At 43.5% G+C, this 16,001-nt stretch overlaps 1 protein-coding gene across 3 annotated transcripts in view; it reads left to right on the top strand.

The window, feature by feature from the left end:
* LOC128462344 (F-BAR domain only protein 2) overlaps positions 1–16,001 on the top strand; it is a 41,280-nt gene continuing 25,279 nt past the window's right edge. For all 3 annotated transcript variants that reach the window (XM_053447710.1, XM_053447711.1, XM_053447709.1), the window contains exons 1-7: positions 1–194; positions 8,483–8,574; positions 10,926–11,000; positions 11,118–11,259; positions 12,427–12,579; positions 12,824–12,928; positions 14,745–14,843. In XM_053447710.1, coding sequence (XP_053303685.1) covers positions 162–194; positions 8,483–8,574; positions 10,926–11,000; positions 11,118–11,259; positions 12,427–12,579; positions 12,824–12,928; positions 14,745–14,843 — 699 coding nt within the window. In that variant the 5' untranslated portion in view covers positions 1–161. The remainder of the gene's footprint in view (positions 195–8,482; positions 8,575–10,925; positions 11,001–11,117; positions 11,260–12,426; positions 12,580–12,823; positions 12,929–14,744; positions 14,844–16,001) is intronic.

Raw genomic sequence — 16,001 nt, 5'->3', positions numbered from 1 at the left:
GAGGTGGAGTCTCGCGGTGGGGAGGGAGAAGAAAGGGGAGAGAGGAGGAAAACGGGGACAGGCAATTCCGAGAGAACCGGGGGGAGGACGGTGGATGTTTTACGCCTTCAACGTTGCATTAGAAGCGGGTAAACGGCGGCGGCGAAGAGGAGCAAAACAAGATGATAACGCCCTACTTCCTGGAGAGTTTCTGGGTAGGTGGTGCCTTCTTGTTCACGCTGTTTACACCGGTGCTGTTCTTCTTATCCTCCGCTCTGCTCCCTCCCCACCGCGGTCATGTCAGCCAGGAACTGGCTTATATTCTCGGCGTCTGGTTCACACGCTCGCTCCCGCGGAGGAGGTGGTGTCCGATGTCCGCCGCGCTCACCGGCCTGCAGCTCCCCGTTCCTCCGCTTATTCTCCTAGGCGATTAATATTTGGCCACCGCGGGACTTTGGGCCTCGATAACCGCATCTAACTTGAAACCTCCACGAATCCCACCCCCCGCCGCCACTAATTGGCCCTCTCAGACTTGCTTGGAATGTTGATGGTCACTTCCGAGAATGCCATTGGACGCCGCGGCTGTCCGTCACAGCCCCCTTGGGCCGGACGCGTCGTTTTTCTTCCGTAACAAAGTTTCAGTGAGAGGCCAAAACGCTGAGTGGGTCTGAGGAGCAGTTTTTTTAAAAAGCCACAGTTTCTCACTTTTGTTTAGCTCACGTCTGGACGTGTCCAGTGCTGCTGCGCGTGTTTCCAAGTTCCCACCCTGAACCCGGCCGACTAAAGGTCAACCCTCTCGCGATAGTCCTTCGACGTGGCTCTGTTAAATGGCAGGTTTACAAAGTTAAAGTTGTTCTCAATGAGTTGTCCTGTCTGTCATGTCATTTGAATAAATCTCTACAGCCACGAACACAATGTCATATTTAAAGTGACCACAGCTCCAGCTCTGATCTCGGGTCATGTGTCGGTGATGTTGTGGGTTTTTAGTCTCTTAGCTTGTTCTCTTATCACTTTGAGGCCAGGGGTGTTTGGACAATGGCTACTAAATAAATATTGCATGAGGGAATATAGTAGAGATATTGTAGTTATACTTACAAACTTGTTTTTCAATGACACGGTAAATGTACGTACAACACAAAGAGCTTTTCCTGTGTTTCACGCACATATTCATAGAGTGGATCTTAGTGCAGCGCTGTCTCTATTACTCATAACTTACAGCCGTCAGGGGCAATTTGTTTTCCAACACAAACTACAAACTGCTACACAACATAAAACAAATGGTTGAAATATAGAAGGACGTACATAAGTAATAATGGTATTAATAGTAATAGAGACAAATCAGGAATATGCCTTCTGGAAGAAAAAGTATGTATTTAGCTGAGATTTAAAAGAGAAGCCTTATTTCCTCAGGCATCTTGCCCAAGGACACTTGAATGGGGTAGACTGGGATTGAACCGCCCTCCGTCCTGATCCACAGGTGTATTTATGGTGCTTGGAAATGTGGTCAAGTTGCTGAAACCTCTTTTATGGGGTGTGTGTCGGCCACTCGAAATAACCTCCATTCATAAAGCATCTCAGTCTTCCATTGAAGGTGGGAAATCACAGCCCTGCTTGACTCAGTTACCGAATGGAAACGACGTTAAGCCAAGTGTTTGTAGTAATTAGAAAAGTACAGTGCTGTCGACTTGTCAAGCCTCTCTCCTTGCAACAGAGACTTTCATAATCAGTGACATGGCAAGTGAGGGGAGGGGGGGGTGGGGCAGAGATGCTCCCGATCCTTCAATCTGCCCTTTGTGCCCCTCAGTGGACCACAAGAGGATCCAGTGATGGCAAAGATCAGCTGTGTGTTTAACATGCAGCGCATGCACGCGCACACACTTGGCATTAAGGACATGCATCCATTTCCCTTTGACTTGACTACAAATCATCACCACAAGCGCACAAACACACACTCACATTAGGTTTTCAGATATGAAAAGTTTCTCAATCTTTGCTTTGTGCACAGCATGCAGGAGAAAGCGCCTCCCTCCATCCTGGCCTCTTTCAATGTGTAGACATTTTCTTGGTTCTTTTCCATGTATATAATCTTGGCTCGGATCTTAGTCGAAGACAATATCGCCCCTCAGCTGAATAAACAAGTCCTGTTGGAATTGGGAGCCAGACATTGAACGGCCATGTTTCTGTGTCACTTGATTGCTCACTGGCTGCAACATTTCCCCTCTCGCTATTTGCTTGCATGTTTCATTTCCCTTTTTCATGTGAGTTCGCTGTCTGCGGATGAAAGCTTTCAAAGCGACGTGTGACTGTCCCCCACGTGTACTGAAATGTCCCAGTGGTCCAGTAGTTCAGAATGGCAGCAGGATAGCGGAGCTAAGACTCTAATTTTAGCGCTACGTCTATGATGAGCTTGTGCTTGATGTGGAGTCAGTTACCCTCCGGCCAGTCATGGGAAAATGAGATGGCAACGCGATAAGCAAACAGTGTTGATACAGCCAACAGCCCCGGGATGGCCGCCTTCTCCCTGGTGTCTGTGTTGTGTGTGTGGTCTGATAGATTCTCACAAATCTCACTTTGCAAGCCGGAGGTCAGACAAGGGAAATTGGTGCAACAATAGCAAGACTGAAACAAGAGGTAGAGATGGACAGTGCACTGGTGACATATCGCCCTTCAGTTTCTTTTTAATAGAGTCTCAAATTAATTAAGCCCAATCGAAGCAGCCACCATATTGCTGTCCATTCTGTCTTCAGTGGAGTTTTAGTTGTGAGGCTCCAGCAAAGAGCCATGAGAAGTGGTGGGATCTCTCTAGCGATCCCATAGGAGGAAACATAGACGTTTGCACTGGTTTTGAAACAGAAATCCTCTCTCGTGGTGGTTTGTTGTCGTTTGCTTTCACTGCCCGAGGTCCAGAACTCATGTCCTCTTTTTGTGGAGGTGGTAAAATGAGTCACAAGATGCGATTCACAAACTTGCTCTGGGATTCACCCTGCACGGTCGATGCCACATCCGTAACTGTAAGCCGTGGTTGGGCTCTTGTAGATTTATGTGTAAACCACAAACAAAGCCCAGCCCGTGTGTGCCTACCACATACGTTTGTTGTTGTCAGACTGATGCGTTGCGACAGCACAGTGCACCGCTCCCAGGCCTGAGTGGTCACATGACCCGGAGCAGACACTGTGATGTCATCCTGCTGTCTACACGCTCAGAGCTCCGGGGTCTGCACCGGGCCGTTCGTTTACATGATGTCTGGAGAGAGAGGGAGGCTTGTTTAGCCGGTTAAATTCCTCTGTGAAAGTTTCTGCTGTTTTCACCTGAACGTTTGCTCAGAAGTCACGTCAGCTGAAACCCTCTTAATCCTTCTACTAATATTTTCTGTTTAACTGCTGCCAGTAAGAATTATGGACATAAACTTCTTTAAATACACTTATCTAACCCGTGATACATTTTGCAGCATTACGTGATGACTGTATGTGCACTAGAGCAATTTCTACTTGCAGCAAGAAGTGTGTTTTTAACACAGATCTGTGTCCGATCAGGTCTGTGAGGAAGTTAGTGTAATTACTTTTATTTCGTGCTCGTAGCACATACTAACTTCTTGTTTGGTGGGAACAAATAATAAATAAAGGTAAACATAAAGGTTGCTTGGAAATCAGTTCTCAATCAACCTACACTGCTCTGGAGCCACTTCAGATTTACTCCTTGCCATTAGCGAGTGCTCCTCAAACAGTTCTACGATATACTGTCACTTTTATTGTTCGCATAATGGATGCTGTGTGCAGAGCTTTTTTATATTTTGCGTTTACCTGGTTTATCTGCGACGAAGATTCTATCCTCACTCTTTTTCATGAAATAAAACTGTATTTGCCTCATTGCTGTTATTGTATGTGTATTATATATAAGTTTAAATTATTTATTTAACTGCTATTATTTTTGTTTTATGTATGTATTTCAGAGGTCTGTTAAGCAACCATCACAAATCTTCAGACCCAAGTTCACAACATTTCAAAATAAAAGCTCTGTAGTTGAGCTCGATACAGAGCATTGCAGCAACAAAACAAACATTGCAAAAGACTTCTTGCTCAAGAGGAAGTAATTCTATGAATGCTGTTGTCAAGGCGGAGAGCAGCATGTTTGAATGTCTGTGACTGCCTGATACAGTGAACGATAATGTATCAAAATTATGTGGCGGCAATTTGACCCAGTTGTCAACCGCTGCTGCAGTTTATCAGAGGCTGTAGAGGAAGACATGTTCAACTTTGTCCATAGTATGAAGGCTCACTGCCCAGCTCTCACTCACTAGTACAGGGCATGTGTCGCCTGTTTGTTCCCATTTTATTAATATTGACATCTTGATGCGTGAAGGCGATTAGATGAATGCTTCATGAAATATGCATTCCACATGTACTAACACTAGGAGTGGTTTTAAGTGACTCTAAGGGCTGGTTTGTCCTGGTTGTTGTTGTTGCACAATAATGAGTTAACCCGGACTCCTTCCGTGTCATGGGTTGCATTACTGCCTGCCAGACACTAAACACTTGATTCTGCACACACTGGATATTGACACGGGTATTGTACTGTGACAGATAGATAGAGAGAGAGTTGCCGTCCCCCTCTGCCCGGCAGATGTGACATGATAAAGTACAGCACTGGGGTTTTGTTTATCTGTCCCCGAAGGTGCTGTTTCAGATAAGGCATGTAAGCAACTGTTTCTTTCCGGGTTGGTTGGCCCTGTTAGTCAGGAGAATTTTGCAAAAACTATCGCATTGATTTCGATCGCATTTCGCTCAGATCCAGACAAAGGTGTAGATCCAGGATTTTCTTTCCTTTTTTTTAATATAAAGCAAGATAGGGAATTATTTAAAATAATTCATGGATCTTGATTTAAAAGAAGATGGTGTATATTTATGGGACTCTTATCTATACGGGGTACAATCTTGTGCAGCTTGATTCTAAGGGCACTCTTGTCCCTAGGCAGGAGTATACACTCTACTCTGCGCACTCTATAATTACACAGATGTTGCTGTGTGAAAACACTGGACAATGTGTATTTTAAAGCAGTGCTTTGTGTTTTTGCATTCATAGCTCTTGAACCTATATATGGTGACTGGAGCCACTTAATTATAGCACTGCCTGTGTCCCATTGTCTGCTCATTGAAATAATGACTCAGACAACTACTACTCCGACTGTGATGAGAAAGCTGTGTGCTTTGTAGAATGTATATCTTCATATGAGACGAGTTATAGTTTACCCCACTGCAAGTGGCGGTTACTTTTAGCATTAATCCGTGAAGCTGCTTCTAGACATGCCCCGAGCTCTGTAGTATGCAGAATATGTCAGAGTGAGAGCCTCTAGAATTCGGGTTGGGGTTGATGACGCTTCTAAAACACGGAAACAAATATCTCTGTGTGAAAAAAAACAGAGACACACCTGAAAGATACTGACGAAGATGTCGAGAGTCTGTGGCAATGGGATGGCACCAGTGTTGTAAACAAAATCTGAGGATCTTCACAGCTCTGTCTGCTGCTCCAGGTGGTGTGGCCTAGTGGTGGTTCTTCAATAAGAAGGTTGCCGGTTCAATTCCCACTCTTCCCCATCTGAATGCCGAAGTGTCCTTGGCAAGATACTGAACCCCTAAATGGCCCCTCATAAATGTTGAGTGTAATAATTGTAAGTCGCTTTGGACAAAAGCGTCAGCAGAATGACATGTAATGTAATGTAATGCTCCACCCCTCACCTGAACCCTGCGGAGAGTTTGTTAGTGTTGTGAACACAACTGAGTATCTTTTCGTGTTAAAAATATCCATGGAAGTAAAAACGAAGGGTGAAAAACAAAGGGCTTAAATTGTCTTTAGAACAGCAGACACATAATGCTGCTGTTTGCATTATAAGTACAACTTCAGGTAGAAGTTCACTGAACCCTCAGTAGTTCTGGGTTGTGTCATAGTAGCTTTTCTCCAGGGAAAGAACATGCTCTTTAATTTTGCATTATATAACCTGAAGTTTATTAGTGTATATTAAATTCTGATGTCGCTGCTTTTTCCATCTGAGCCATAGGACTGAGCTCTCGTCCCAGCTTAAGGATTAGTGGACGTTCAACCATGACGTTAGACGTCTAGTCGCTGAGCTATTACCTAGATTTTTTTCCAGCCTGAAGCACACAAAGACGCCGCAGTCTGTGCACACTACAGGACATAGTGCAGTGTGTCACAGCCAGTGTTTATCAACTCCTACCCTTCTATAGGAAGCTGTTTCAGCCGCTCGCTGAGCTGTTGCTCAAACAAACCGTGACTGACATGTGTTCTAACCTCTCAGCACGGTTTTCACCCTGTGGGGTGGAGCAGGGAGTTAAAGAACCCTCTCCATCCAAAACGCAAGCATAATGACCACTTCTGAATTTCACAATGTGTGGTTGGAATATTAAACACCCAGTGTGAGGGCTTTTATCAATGAGTCTCCGGAGGAGGACATTGAGTAACTGAGACACGCTGGTATCACTTCTTCACTACCACTCATATCAGAAGTCATACAACAGCCATAATAGAACAGCTTGTAGCGAACTTATACAGTGATTCACATATTTTAATCAAGTCATATCTGATTAAAGTTTTTTTATGCATCCCTTGGATTTTCAGAACCAATTCCACTATTGTAACATGGTATAAACTCAAAAACGCCCTGAGCCGGTTTCCTGTGTTTGTTTTTATTTTTCTTTGTATTCACTGACATCACATTCCACGTGAGCACAGTTGTTGCGCAGAATGGACTTTCTTCCTGTTCCTGCTCTGTTTGGAGCCGTGTGTTCTCGCTCACTTCCCTGTTTTGTGGGCTGATTGGCCAATCATCTGCGTTTCTCTCTCTCATGGTCCAGTGAGTGCTGTGCAGGTCGGTGTTACGGTCTGCGTCTCCGCTTCCTGGCATTTAAATCGAAAGGCGTGCAGTTTTTTATTGTATGCTGTGCTGTTTGCTGCTAGCGGGGAAACAGCTAGACGTGTCCTTTTTTTAATGTTTATCTTGTTAGAACAGGAAACATCTCTCCAGGTTAAAATGTCGGCCAGTGAGCTGCAGCATGGAGACGGATGCTTTTCCTTGAATGTCTGTTTGCTCTGTAAATAAAGTTCTATTTGAGCTGACTCTGACTTTTTGACACTGACTTACTGACCTCCCATGGCTGTCAGTGTGGACCAACAGAGCTAAACCACGGTGTAACACTGCACTGATGTTGCAGCCTGGGCACCAAACTGCTGACTGCGGATCGCTCCAGGAAATATCTGTGACAGTCTTAGGTTGCGGTGAAACAATGGTGGCAAACAGAACCCGACAAGAACGAGAATGAACTTGAGAGTGTGGACAGAGGTGTAATCTAATTGACCTTAGCCTTTGATTTAGGGAGGGTATGAGTTTCCTTATTTGTCTTCATTTGGGACATTTGGGTAGAAGAAGTGCTTCAGTCATCTAGATAATGATTTGGAAAAAGTATCACATTTGTTTTCTTAGATAATCCAAGGACACCTAGTCGCTACAAACTGGGATTTGTCTGTCCCCTCCTCCTCACGAAAGCAGGAGCCTAGTTGAGGGCGATGAGACAGTAAAGTGGTGAAGTTCCTCTCTTCTCAGATATGACGAGGAGACTTTACTGTCCAGAGTTTAGCAGTTGCCTGACCACCTGTCATCTGCACTGTTGTAAACAGACTCTTCATAGGGAATGAAATTATAAATATGATAATAAGAGTTGAACATTGAGTGGGGTTTCACAGTTGAAAGTCCATCTGTCAGAGCTTTCTGGTTGACAGTCATGGCCCAGATATACACTGATGCAATAAATTAATATCAATTTAGCTGATTTGTTGGTCTTGCTCTCGTAAAGAAGATAACACATTAAGTTCTTCTTTTATTCATTGTGATATTTTCCTTCGAATTCATTGAGATTGCTTGTTGACACTTATATTTTATTCATTGGTTTGTTTGTTTTTTCTATCCTAAAGCAGATCACAAATAATCATAATTATTGTTATTAGTAGGACTAGTAAAGCAGCAGTAGGGTATCAGTATATCTGTATTAGAAGTGTATGGTCATTTATGACTATGAAACATTTGGTTTGACCTAAATCCACCAATTCTCTTTCATTTGAATTATTCAGATGTTTGTTTGCATTTTTAAAGCATCGGTGCAACTGGACACTTGTTCCCCAGTTGCGTGGTTACGGCAACACAGATAAGACAGATATCGGGTTGTCTCCTACATTAGATGCTGGAGCCTTTATCCCAGTCTACCACCATTACAGCGTTTATTGATATTTCATTACTCTCAGACATGGCCAGGATAAGTATGGTTGACCAGAAGCTGCTGCGGATGCAGCTGGAAGCGATGCAGACGATGAGAATGCTGCTTGTAGAAAACCCCTTCAGGGTAAAGGGGGATCAATAACTGAGGGATTGTCTTTGTTGGACCTGGTTCTTATTCCGCCAACTGATCCGTCTGCATTTGTCTTGTTTCTGATATTACAGGGGGAGAAGAACAATGGCTTTGACGTGCTCTACCATAACATGAAGCATGGCCAAATCTCCTCCAAGGAGCTGACAGACTTCATCAGAGAAAGGTAAGTTACTCAGTCTAATTCTGGGAAGGTGACCATTTGCCCACGGTTTATCAGTTAATCACGTACATGTAACATATTACTCGTAACGTAATATATCATGGGTTTATAAAATACAGGTCTCTCCTGTCCTGTGGTTTTCTTGCTATTGAATTTAAATTCCCAGTCTCCTGCAGCTCCTCTTCTTTTCATTCCTCCAAATACTTTACTGCTGCTGCCAATATCAACTATCTACTGCTGCTAGTTTACATTTTCAGAGTTGCAGGTTTGTTACAGCTGGGGCTTCAAATAACATTACTCAGATTTTTTGAATAACCCCTGTTGTTTTTATGAGATGGTTGTTGATTATTAGTCATGTTTTGTCTGATGAAATGTCAAAAAGCTAATTATGTTAAGTTTACTGTGATACATGACAAAGAAAAGTAGCAAGTCGTCACATCACAGAAGCGGAAACTGACGAAACTGAAACTGTGCTTGTTATGTAAACTTTCAACTCTTTGTTCAGGGAGCTTAAACCTGAGTCCATCTGTAACCTGCCATGTTTCACACCATCAGTGACAACAGCTTGGTAATAACATAGTAACAGCTTCTTTTCATAGTCTATCAACCTCCACAAAGATGAACCTCACTGTGTAAGAGCTGTGAGTTCATAACCTGCTATGTGATACACGGTCTACCACTAGAATGCAACATGCAACAGTGTCTATCTGACTCGGAGGAATATGTGCTCAGTCCGATTTGATATCCTCCACCAGCTCTGTCCATGAGAGATTATGGGAAAGTGACTGATGACAATTCAAAAGTAACAAGAAGGAAAATTTGCATTTCTCCATTATGTTAGTTGTTAACTTTTACTTGCGTTGTATTGCTGAATGATTCTGGAACCATTTGTAAATCTTCTCTGTTTAAACACTCCAGACTTGAATGTTATGCATTAATGTGGCTGTTTATATACGTGCAGATGAATGAGAGCCTTATTAGTGAAGGAGACAGAAGGTTGAGAAGAGCTTGGCTTTATTAACTTAATTTGCTTGTATTGCTTTGGGTGTATCAAAAATCTATTTACTCTGTGCCAGCTTCCTGGTTGACTTCATAGACTCAATGATGTGACATGGTTGTTTCCCTTTGAAAAGCTTTACCATGGCTCCCTCTTGTGGGGGAAACAGCACATTGCACTGTGTGTGAATATATTCCGAGAACATTTACTCTTCTGGCAATAATACCCCATTCCCTGAAAGCGTCTATATTCGCAGGATCAAGTAATAAACACATCCTTAAAGTATCTTGCATCTGCTTTGAGTCAGACTTAAAAGATAAACAAATACCTCCTCTTTTAAAGCAAGTTGATACCATTCAAAACATTTCCACCACAAACAAGTCACACACCGTCCAAGTCACTGGACCAACTAAAAATAATCGGAACTAAAGGTTCATGCGCGGGTTATTTCACCTAGTGTGTCTCAACGAAACAACTCTAGAGGTCCCAAGTACTGCAACATACTTGTTTTTAAAAGTCTGTTTGACTAATCTAGTAGTTAATAATTATAATCCTGCTTCCTAGTTTAAAAGCACAACGCAAACTTTAGTTTTTTTAAGCGATATTTTGGAAGTATTTACAACATAATGATGTGTGAAACTAGAATTGCCACTCTGGGCTCACAGGCAGATGTGGAAGTAGGAATATAACCAATAGTTCATCTTTTGCTCTTCCCCCTCCTGTGTATTGATGCAGTGCTATCTCTGAGTGCACTTGTTCTTCATTGGGACAGTTGCGTTTGTCTGTGTGTACCTGTGTGTGTACCTGTGTGCATGCATGTGTTTGCGCCGCACAAGTTTGTCCCGTTTCCCCCTGGCTGACCTTGCTCCTGTGACGTGACTGCAGAGAGAGGCTGGCAAAACGAGACATGCATAATTCAGACCTTCACTATAACTCTGCCGCAGTTCATTTTTTTAAAACTCCTGTCACTCTGCTACAGAATGACAGAATAAAAGTAAATTGAGAGAAGCATGGTTTCAAACGCTATCGTTTATACGCTGTCAACGTCAGGTTTGTGAATGGATCACAAACCAAACCATACTTATTTCCCTACACTGTTTGCATGTGGTCAAACATTGATGCTGCATGCAAGTGGATAATTTTGGCAGGGATCCGCACTTGTTCAGTGCCGCGGCCTATTTGTGCCATAACCTAGTTGCAAATACTTTAGAAAAACGTACTATACATTACAGTTTGTTCTTAAGAATTGCTGTCTTGGTATTATTGACGTATTTGGGGATAATTGAGGTGCTGTCTCTGACCATTTATACTAATTTAATAAGTAATATCTGTGTGTTGTGTTTTCTTTCTCTCCTAGGAGTACTATTGAAGAGGCCTACGCCCGATCAATGACCAAACTTGCCAAGTCAGCTGGCAACTTTTCTCAGCTTGGGTGAGTGTAAACAGTGTTCTGTCTTTCTGTACACAAAAAAAGAAGATCAATGGGAATTTATGTAAAAAGCTTTTGTCGTGTCTAAGCCTCTGACTTGTTGATCATCCTTCACCACAGGACATTTGCTCCAGTGTGGGACGTTTTCAAGAGCTCGACAGAGAAGCTGGTCAGCTGTCACATGGAGCTCGTGAGGAAACTGCAGGAACTTATAAAAGAGGTTCAGAAGTACGTGGAGGAGCAGGCCAAAGCACACAAAAAGGTACACAAATGGACAATACGGGAGACTAGAGCACTGAGATTGATCAAAGTACTCATTGCTAAACACTTTTGGAAATTCTGAGAGTCTTTTGCCTGTAGTGTTTTTCTACGAAGCTTTTTCCCCCCTACACCTCACTCCTCTACTTCTCCGCTCGGCTGAGACACAACATCAGCCCATATCTCATGCATGAGGCCACAGAACACAAAGTAAAAAAGGAGTAAGGAATTAGGCGAGTTGTGTTTGTGCTTTCAGCATGACAAAAAGGCTGTCACAGTTTCTCTCCGTCACTTCCCTGCACTCCCTGCTCCTCTGCTTTGTGTTGCTTCGCCTCCTTGCAGATACAATGCACATTGAGGTAAAGAGGTGCAAACTGCCCAAACTAAACACCCATCACTGAGAAGATGCAAATGTTGTTTGTTTATTTTTTTTTGCTTACTTCAGTGATGTTTACATTATACCATGACTGTGTCAAGTTGAGCATCAAATAGTTGAATCAATGAGTAAAGCTATGATTAACAGTAACCCAATCTCAAAGCTTGACCATGAATTAGCCTCTGGGGCATCGGCCAATGTTTTACAGCTATCTGCATCTGAATGTAGATAAATGAAAAACCCGACAGCCGATGCATTTCGGTCTTTGTGATCCACTTCTATTGCTCTCCACACGGACTGTTTACCTGCAGGCACCCAAAGCCGGATGGAACGTGATGGATCAAACTAGAAAAAGGAAATCCAAAGGCTTCCATCCTCAAAATCTTGTCCCTCACCCAAAGATTATATAGCGATTACCAGCAATCAGTGTGGCCACTGTAATTATGTCCTGATTTTATTTCTTAATTTTGTGTCCTTTATACAAACAGAACAGATGCAGTCTCTTCAGATCAGATGCAGAGTTGTATCTATATTTAATAGCTACAGCATAACTGTAATCACTCCCCACTGTACTGTGCAACAGTTCTGTGTCAAATGCTGGGGAGTGAAATTGTATTTTACTAGAGCAATAAAGGACATCTGTCTTTTTCTCACATAATATAAAAGGTTATCGAGAACAAATGGTGACTCTGTATTATGCTACAGTGGAACTGTAGAGCAATGGGTGGCACTTGCACTTATTATCTAGCGTGTGGTTAGCTGAGTAACTGTAGAACACAATTGCGTTGTTTTCAGACAAAAGAAGAGGTGGCGTCTACCCTGGATGCCGTCCAGAACATCCAGACCATATCTCAGGCTCTGCAGAAGTCCAAGGAGATCTACAACGCCAAAACCGTGGAGCAGGAGCGCCTCCGCAAAGAGGGGGCCACCCAGAGAGATGTGGACAAGGTGGGAGGTCACACACAAACACACACACACACACACCAATGTAATCATGGTATGCTAATAAGTCGTCATGAAGTGCCTTAAAACTATACATAAACCTAAACCTCAAAAAGTCTCTTGCCTGCAAATTGTTAAGAGGAGTTAGATTTTCCTGCTGATTCATCATTTGATCGAGGCAAACAGAGGCCCATTGTCTACAGTATTTAAACCTATGATCACCGTTTATCTTGCTGTTTATACTTTGCAGGCTGGAGTGAAAGCCAAAAAAGCCACAGAAACCTACAAAGCATATGTGGAGAAATATGCCACAGCCAAGTCAGAATTTGAACAGAAGATGTCAGAAACTGCACAGGTATGGTGCTTATTGTATTTCCTTGTGTGTGCTGTGTGTGCATGTGTCTCAAATGAAACTCTGTCTGTCTTTCTGGTATGCAGCTCTTTTGTTGTGTAATATGGCCGCCTCGTACGTGTGTCTGTGTGTGTTCCACGTTTCGTGCCCTGTGTCATCTCCAGATTGTGTTTTTTCCTCTCTGCAACGGAGTCATCGTGGAAATCTCTGATTGGATCCATCTGAGCGACTGATTAGATAAACTCCAAATTAAAATCAGATCAGCAGAATTTGGTCTCCATATCCTCCCGCACCGCAGCAGCTGCGCCACCAGAGATGGTCCCGTTTACCCCAACATTTTTTGGGTGTTTGTTTTTCCCAAGAGAAAGTGGTGTTGCAGCTCCGCTTCCTTGGCACCGCAGTCTGCAGCCCATCTCAAAGTCAGCACATGTGGACTTGGGCTCTAAACACTGAACACATGTGGCTCTCTGACATCACTGGGGCTCCTCCATGTGTGTCCTCTTTGTCTTGATGTGTCTGTGGGCGGGTGGGTGTGTCCGTGTGTGAGCTTATTGTGGTGAATGACAGAAGTGCAGTCTCACTTTGTGTGTGAGTGTCTCTGTCGAGTAGATGCGGCAGTTTGTGTGTTTGTGGTAGGGGAAGCTCGTCGTCCTCTTCCTGGACAGTTTCTGATTGATTATACTCATCCTCTGTGGTTTATCCCACAAGCCCAGAGTGAGAGTCAAATGGAAGTAACTTCTAGCTTTTAAGGTTGTGATCTACACTGTAATACAGCTCAATACTGAGGCTACATCCATCTTTTCAAAATTAAAACGATTTCCGTCCACGCAAGCATTTCAGCCTCGTGTGAGTAATAATCCGTGGCCATACTAACGCACCTGAAAACACATATCACATGAAGGAAGCAGATTGTCTACTCTGCAGTCAATCGCATACTATCAGCCAATATTACAAACAAAAAACAAGAATGGTGAAAAGCAAGAGCAGAGTTTTGTTTTCTTGGACCAACGACGAGGTGGAACTGTGACTGATGATAAGTGTTAGCGACGCTTTGACTTTACTGCTGGTAGTGAAGTGATGACTGATAAGACCCAATCAGGAAGCAAATGGGGCGGATTGCATCATTATTTCCAAACGTCTTTATTCCTGCACGTCCAGACTACATCGCAGCTCACGAGTTTTCTAAAAAAATGGGTCCAGCAGCATTTTGACGTACTCGAAACCTCAGGAAGAGTGTGGACAGCGTGTGTAAACATTGCTACAGTGATGCATTATATCCTGTGGCACGTTTTGTGTATGAGCATCGTATATAGTTGCGTTCACAACAACAACAAATCATGTGCAGGATTCAGGTGATGGCTGGTGCAGCAGATAGAGACAGGAAGTAACGTATCAATACCGCCGCAGAGATCACGTGACTTTGTTTACATCCACGACGGCGTCAGCTCTCATCACCACACACTCTCTTGAAAGCTGTGTCTTAGAAACACTTCTACCAGCATGAGATCTCACATCATCTCCTCTAGACTGTCTGCACACTTCTTCTTTTTTTGAGGGGGCCAGGCTGAGAAAGTCCGGCCCCCTGGCAGAACCTTCGGAGGCTCTCACTCGGACTTTCGTGTTAACACATACACCTCCTGTGTTCAGAGTTCAGTGTATGTCTGGAAGCAGCTAAAATAAGAAATGTTCCCAAGCGGCGCTTTCACCCAAAACCTTTATCTGTTGTCATGGCTGTTGAATGAGGCTGACGCCGAAATGCATGTTTGTTGAGTGACTGAAGGATATGTTGCGTCATAACTGTTCTCACCCTGTGTTACAGAAATTCCAAGACATTGAAGAAAACCACATTCTCCACATGAAGGAGATCATTCAGTCATACTCGCAGTCAGTCAACGAGACACAAATTCAAATAGGAGAGGTGAGTGTATACACACACACACACACACACATACACGCACATGCGCACATACATCTCTAACATTCCTGTGGGTGGAGTAGGTGTCTTGTTGACCTGCTGCTGTGCTCATTGGGTTCACTGTGTGTCATATCAATTAGTGTCGTCTTTGATCTCGCTAATCATTTAACTAAGAAGCAGGAAATGGTCCATTCAGCCTTTTATGCCGAGCAATTAAAAACTGATCAAAACTCCCTCTCAGCCTACCTAAAACACCTCCAGAAGTCCAAACACTTGCCAAACACTGTGTCTGATAGTTCAATGTGCTGCGCAGACCTGCCCCGTTTGTGCGTCAGTGTGTTTGGGTTTCAGCAAATGGCAGTAAGTGCGATCAACTCCAATTGTGCACGCTTTCAAACATCGCTCACAGCTATATTAATCAGTATTTAATGTTAAACAGAGATTCCGTTTCATTTATTTGTGCAGCAATCATACTTACCAGCGCCGCACAGGATAAGTCGAGACCAACACTCTGCTGCTCTGTTCTCATTCCTCTGTGGCCGCTCGATAGTGATGCCCTCGGTGTAGTCTCCTCTTTGTCCATAGAGGGCGACGCAGCTCCACTGTGAGAGTGTCTCAGTCTCACCTCTCAGCTCGTGCAGCAAGTTGAGAAGAATGCGGATGGACAGGCTACCACAGGTTATTCAGTCTCACAGTTCCTGCTTTTGAGCTGGAGATGGGCAGTGCTGCTGCCTGTTGCTGAGCCAAATTAAAAGACTGCTCGGAGACAAGAGGCCGGTCGTTCCATACCAGGAAATCCGAATGAGTCCAAGAAATGATGATTTGGAGATAAGTGCCCTTCAAACCAACCTTTGAGGGACTTTGGGGAAATCATTATTACATAATGGTGGGGCGAGAGGGAGCAGGTGAGGGAGGGAGCAGGGTGAAGGAGGCGAGGACCAGTTTTAACTCAGCAAAATTGTGCTTAGTCACTGAGGCCGCAGGCATTCATGTTGACAAGCAAACTGACAAATTCATACATGTGCATATTCTTACATTTAAATATCAAATATGAAGGCTGCTTCAATTACACATGCAAGCCCACATATATTATCACACACAGAATACACAAAGACCTTATCCTTGCATTCTTTCCCACTGATGTCAGAATATTTTCATTCA

The sequence above is a fragment of the Pleuronectes platessa genome, chromosome 19 (genome assembly GCF_947347685.1).
Source record: "Pleuronectes platessa chromosome 19, fPlePla1.1, whole genome shotgun sequence".
Taxonomy (NCBI): Eukaryota; Metazoa; Chordata; class Actinopteri; order Pleuronectiformes; family Pleuronectidae; genus Pleuronectes; species Pleuronectes platessa.
The sequence above is the reverse complement of the archived record's forward strand: the minus strand, read 5'-3'. Positions and strand labels throughout refer to the sequence as shown.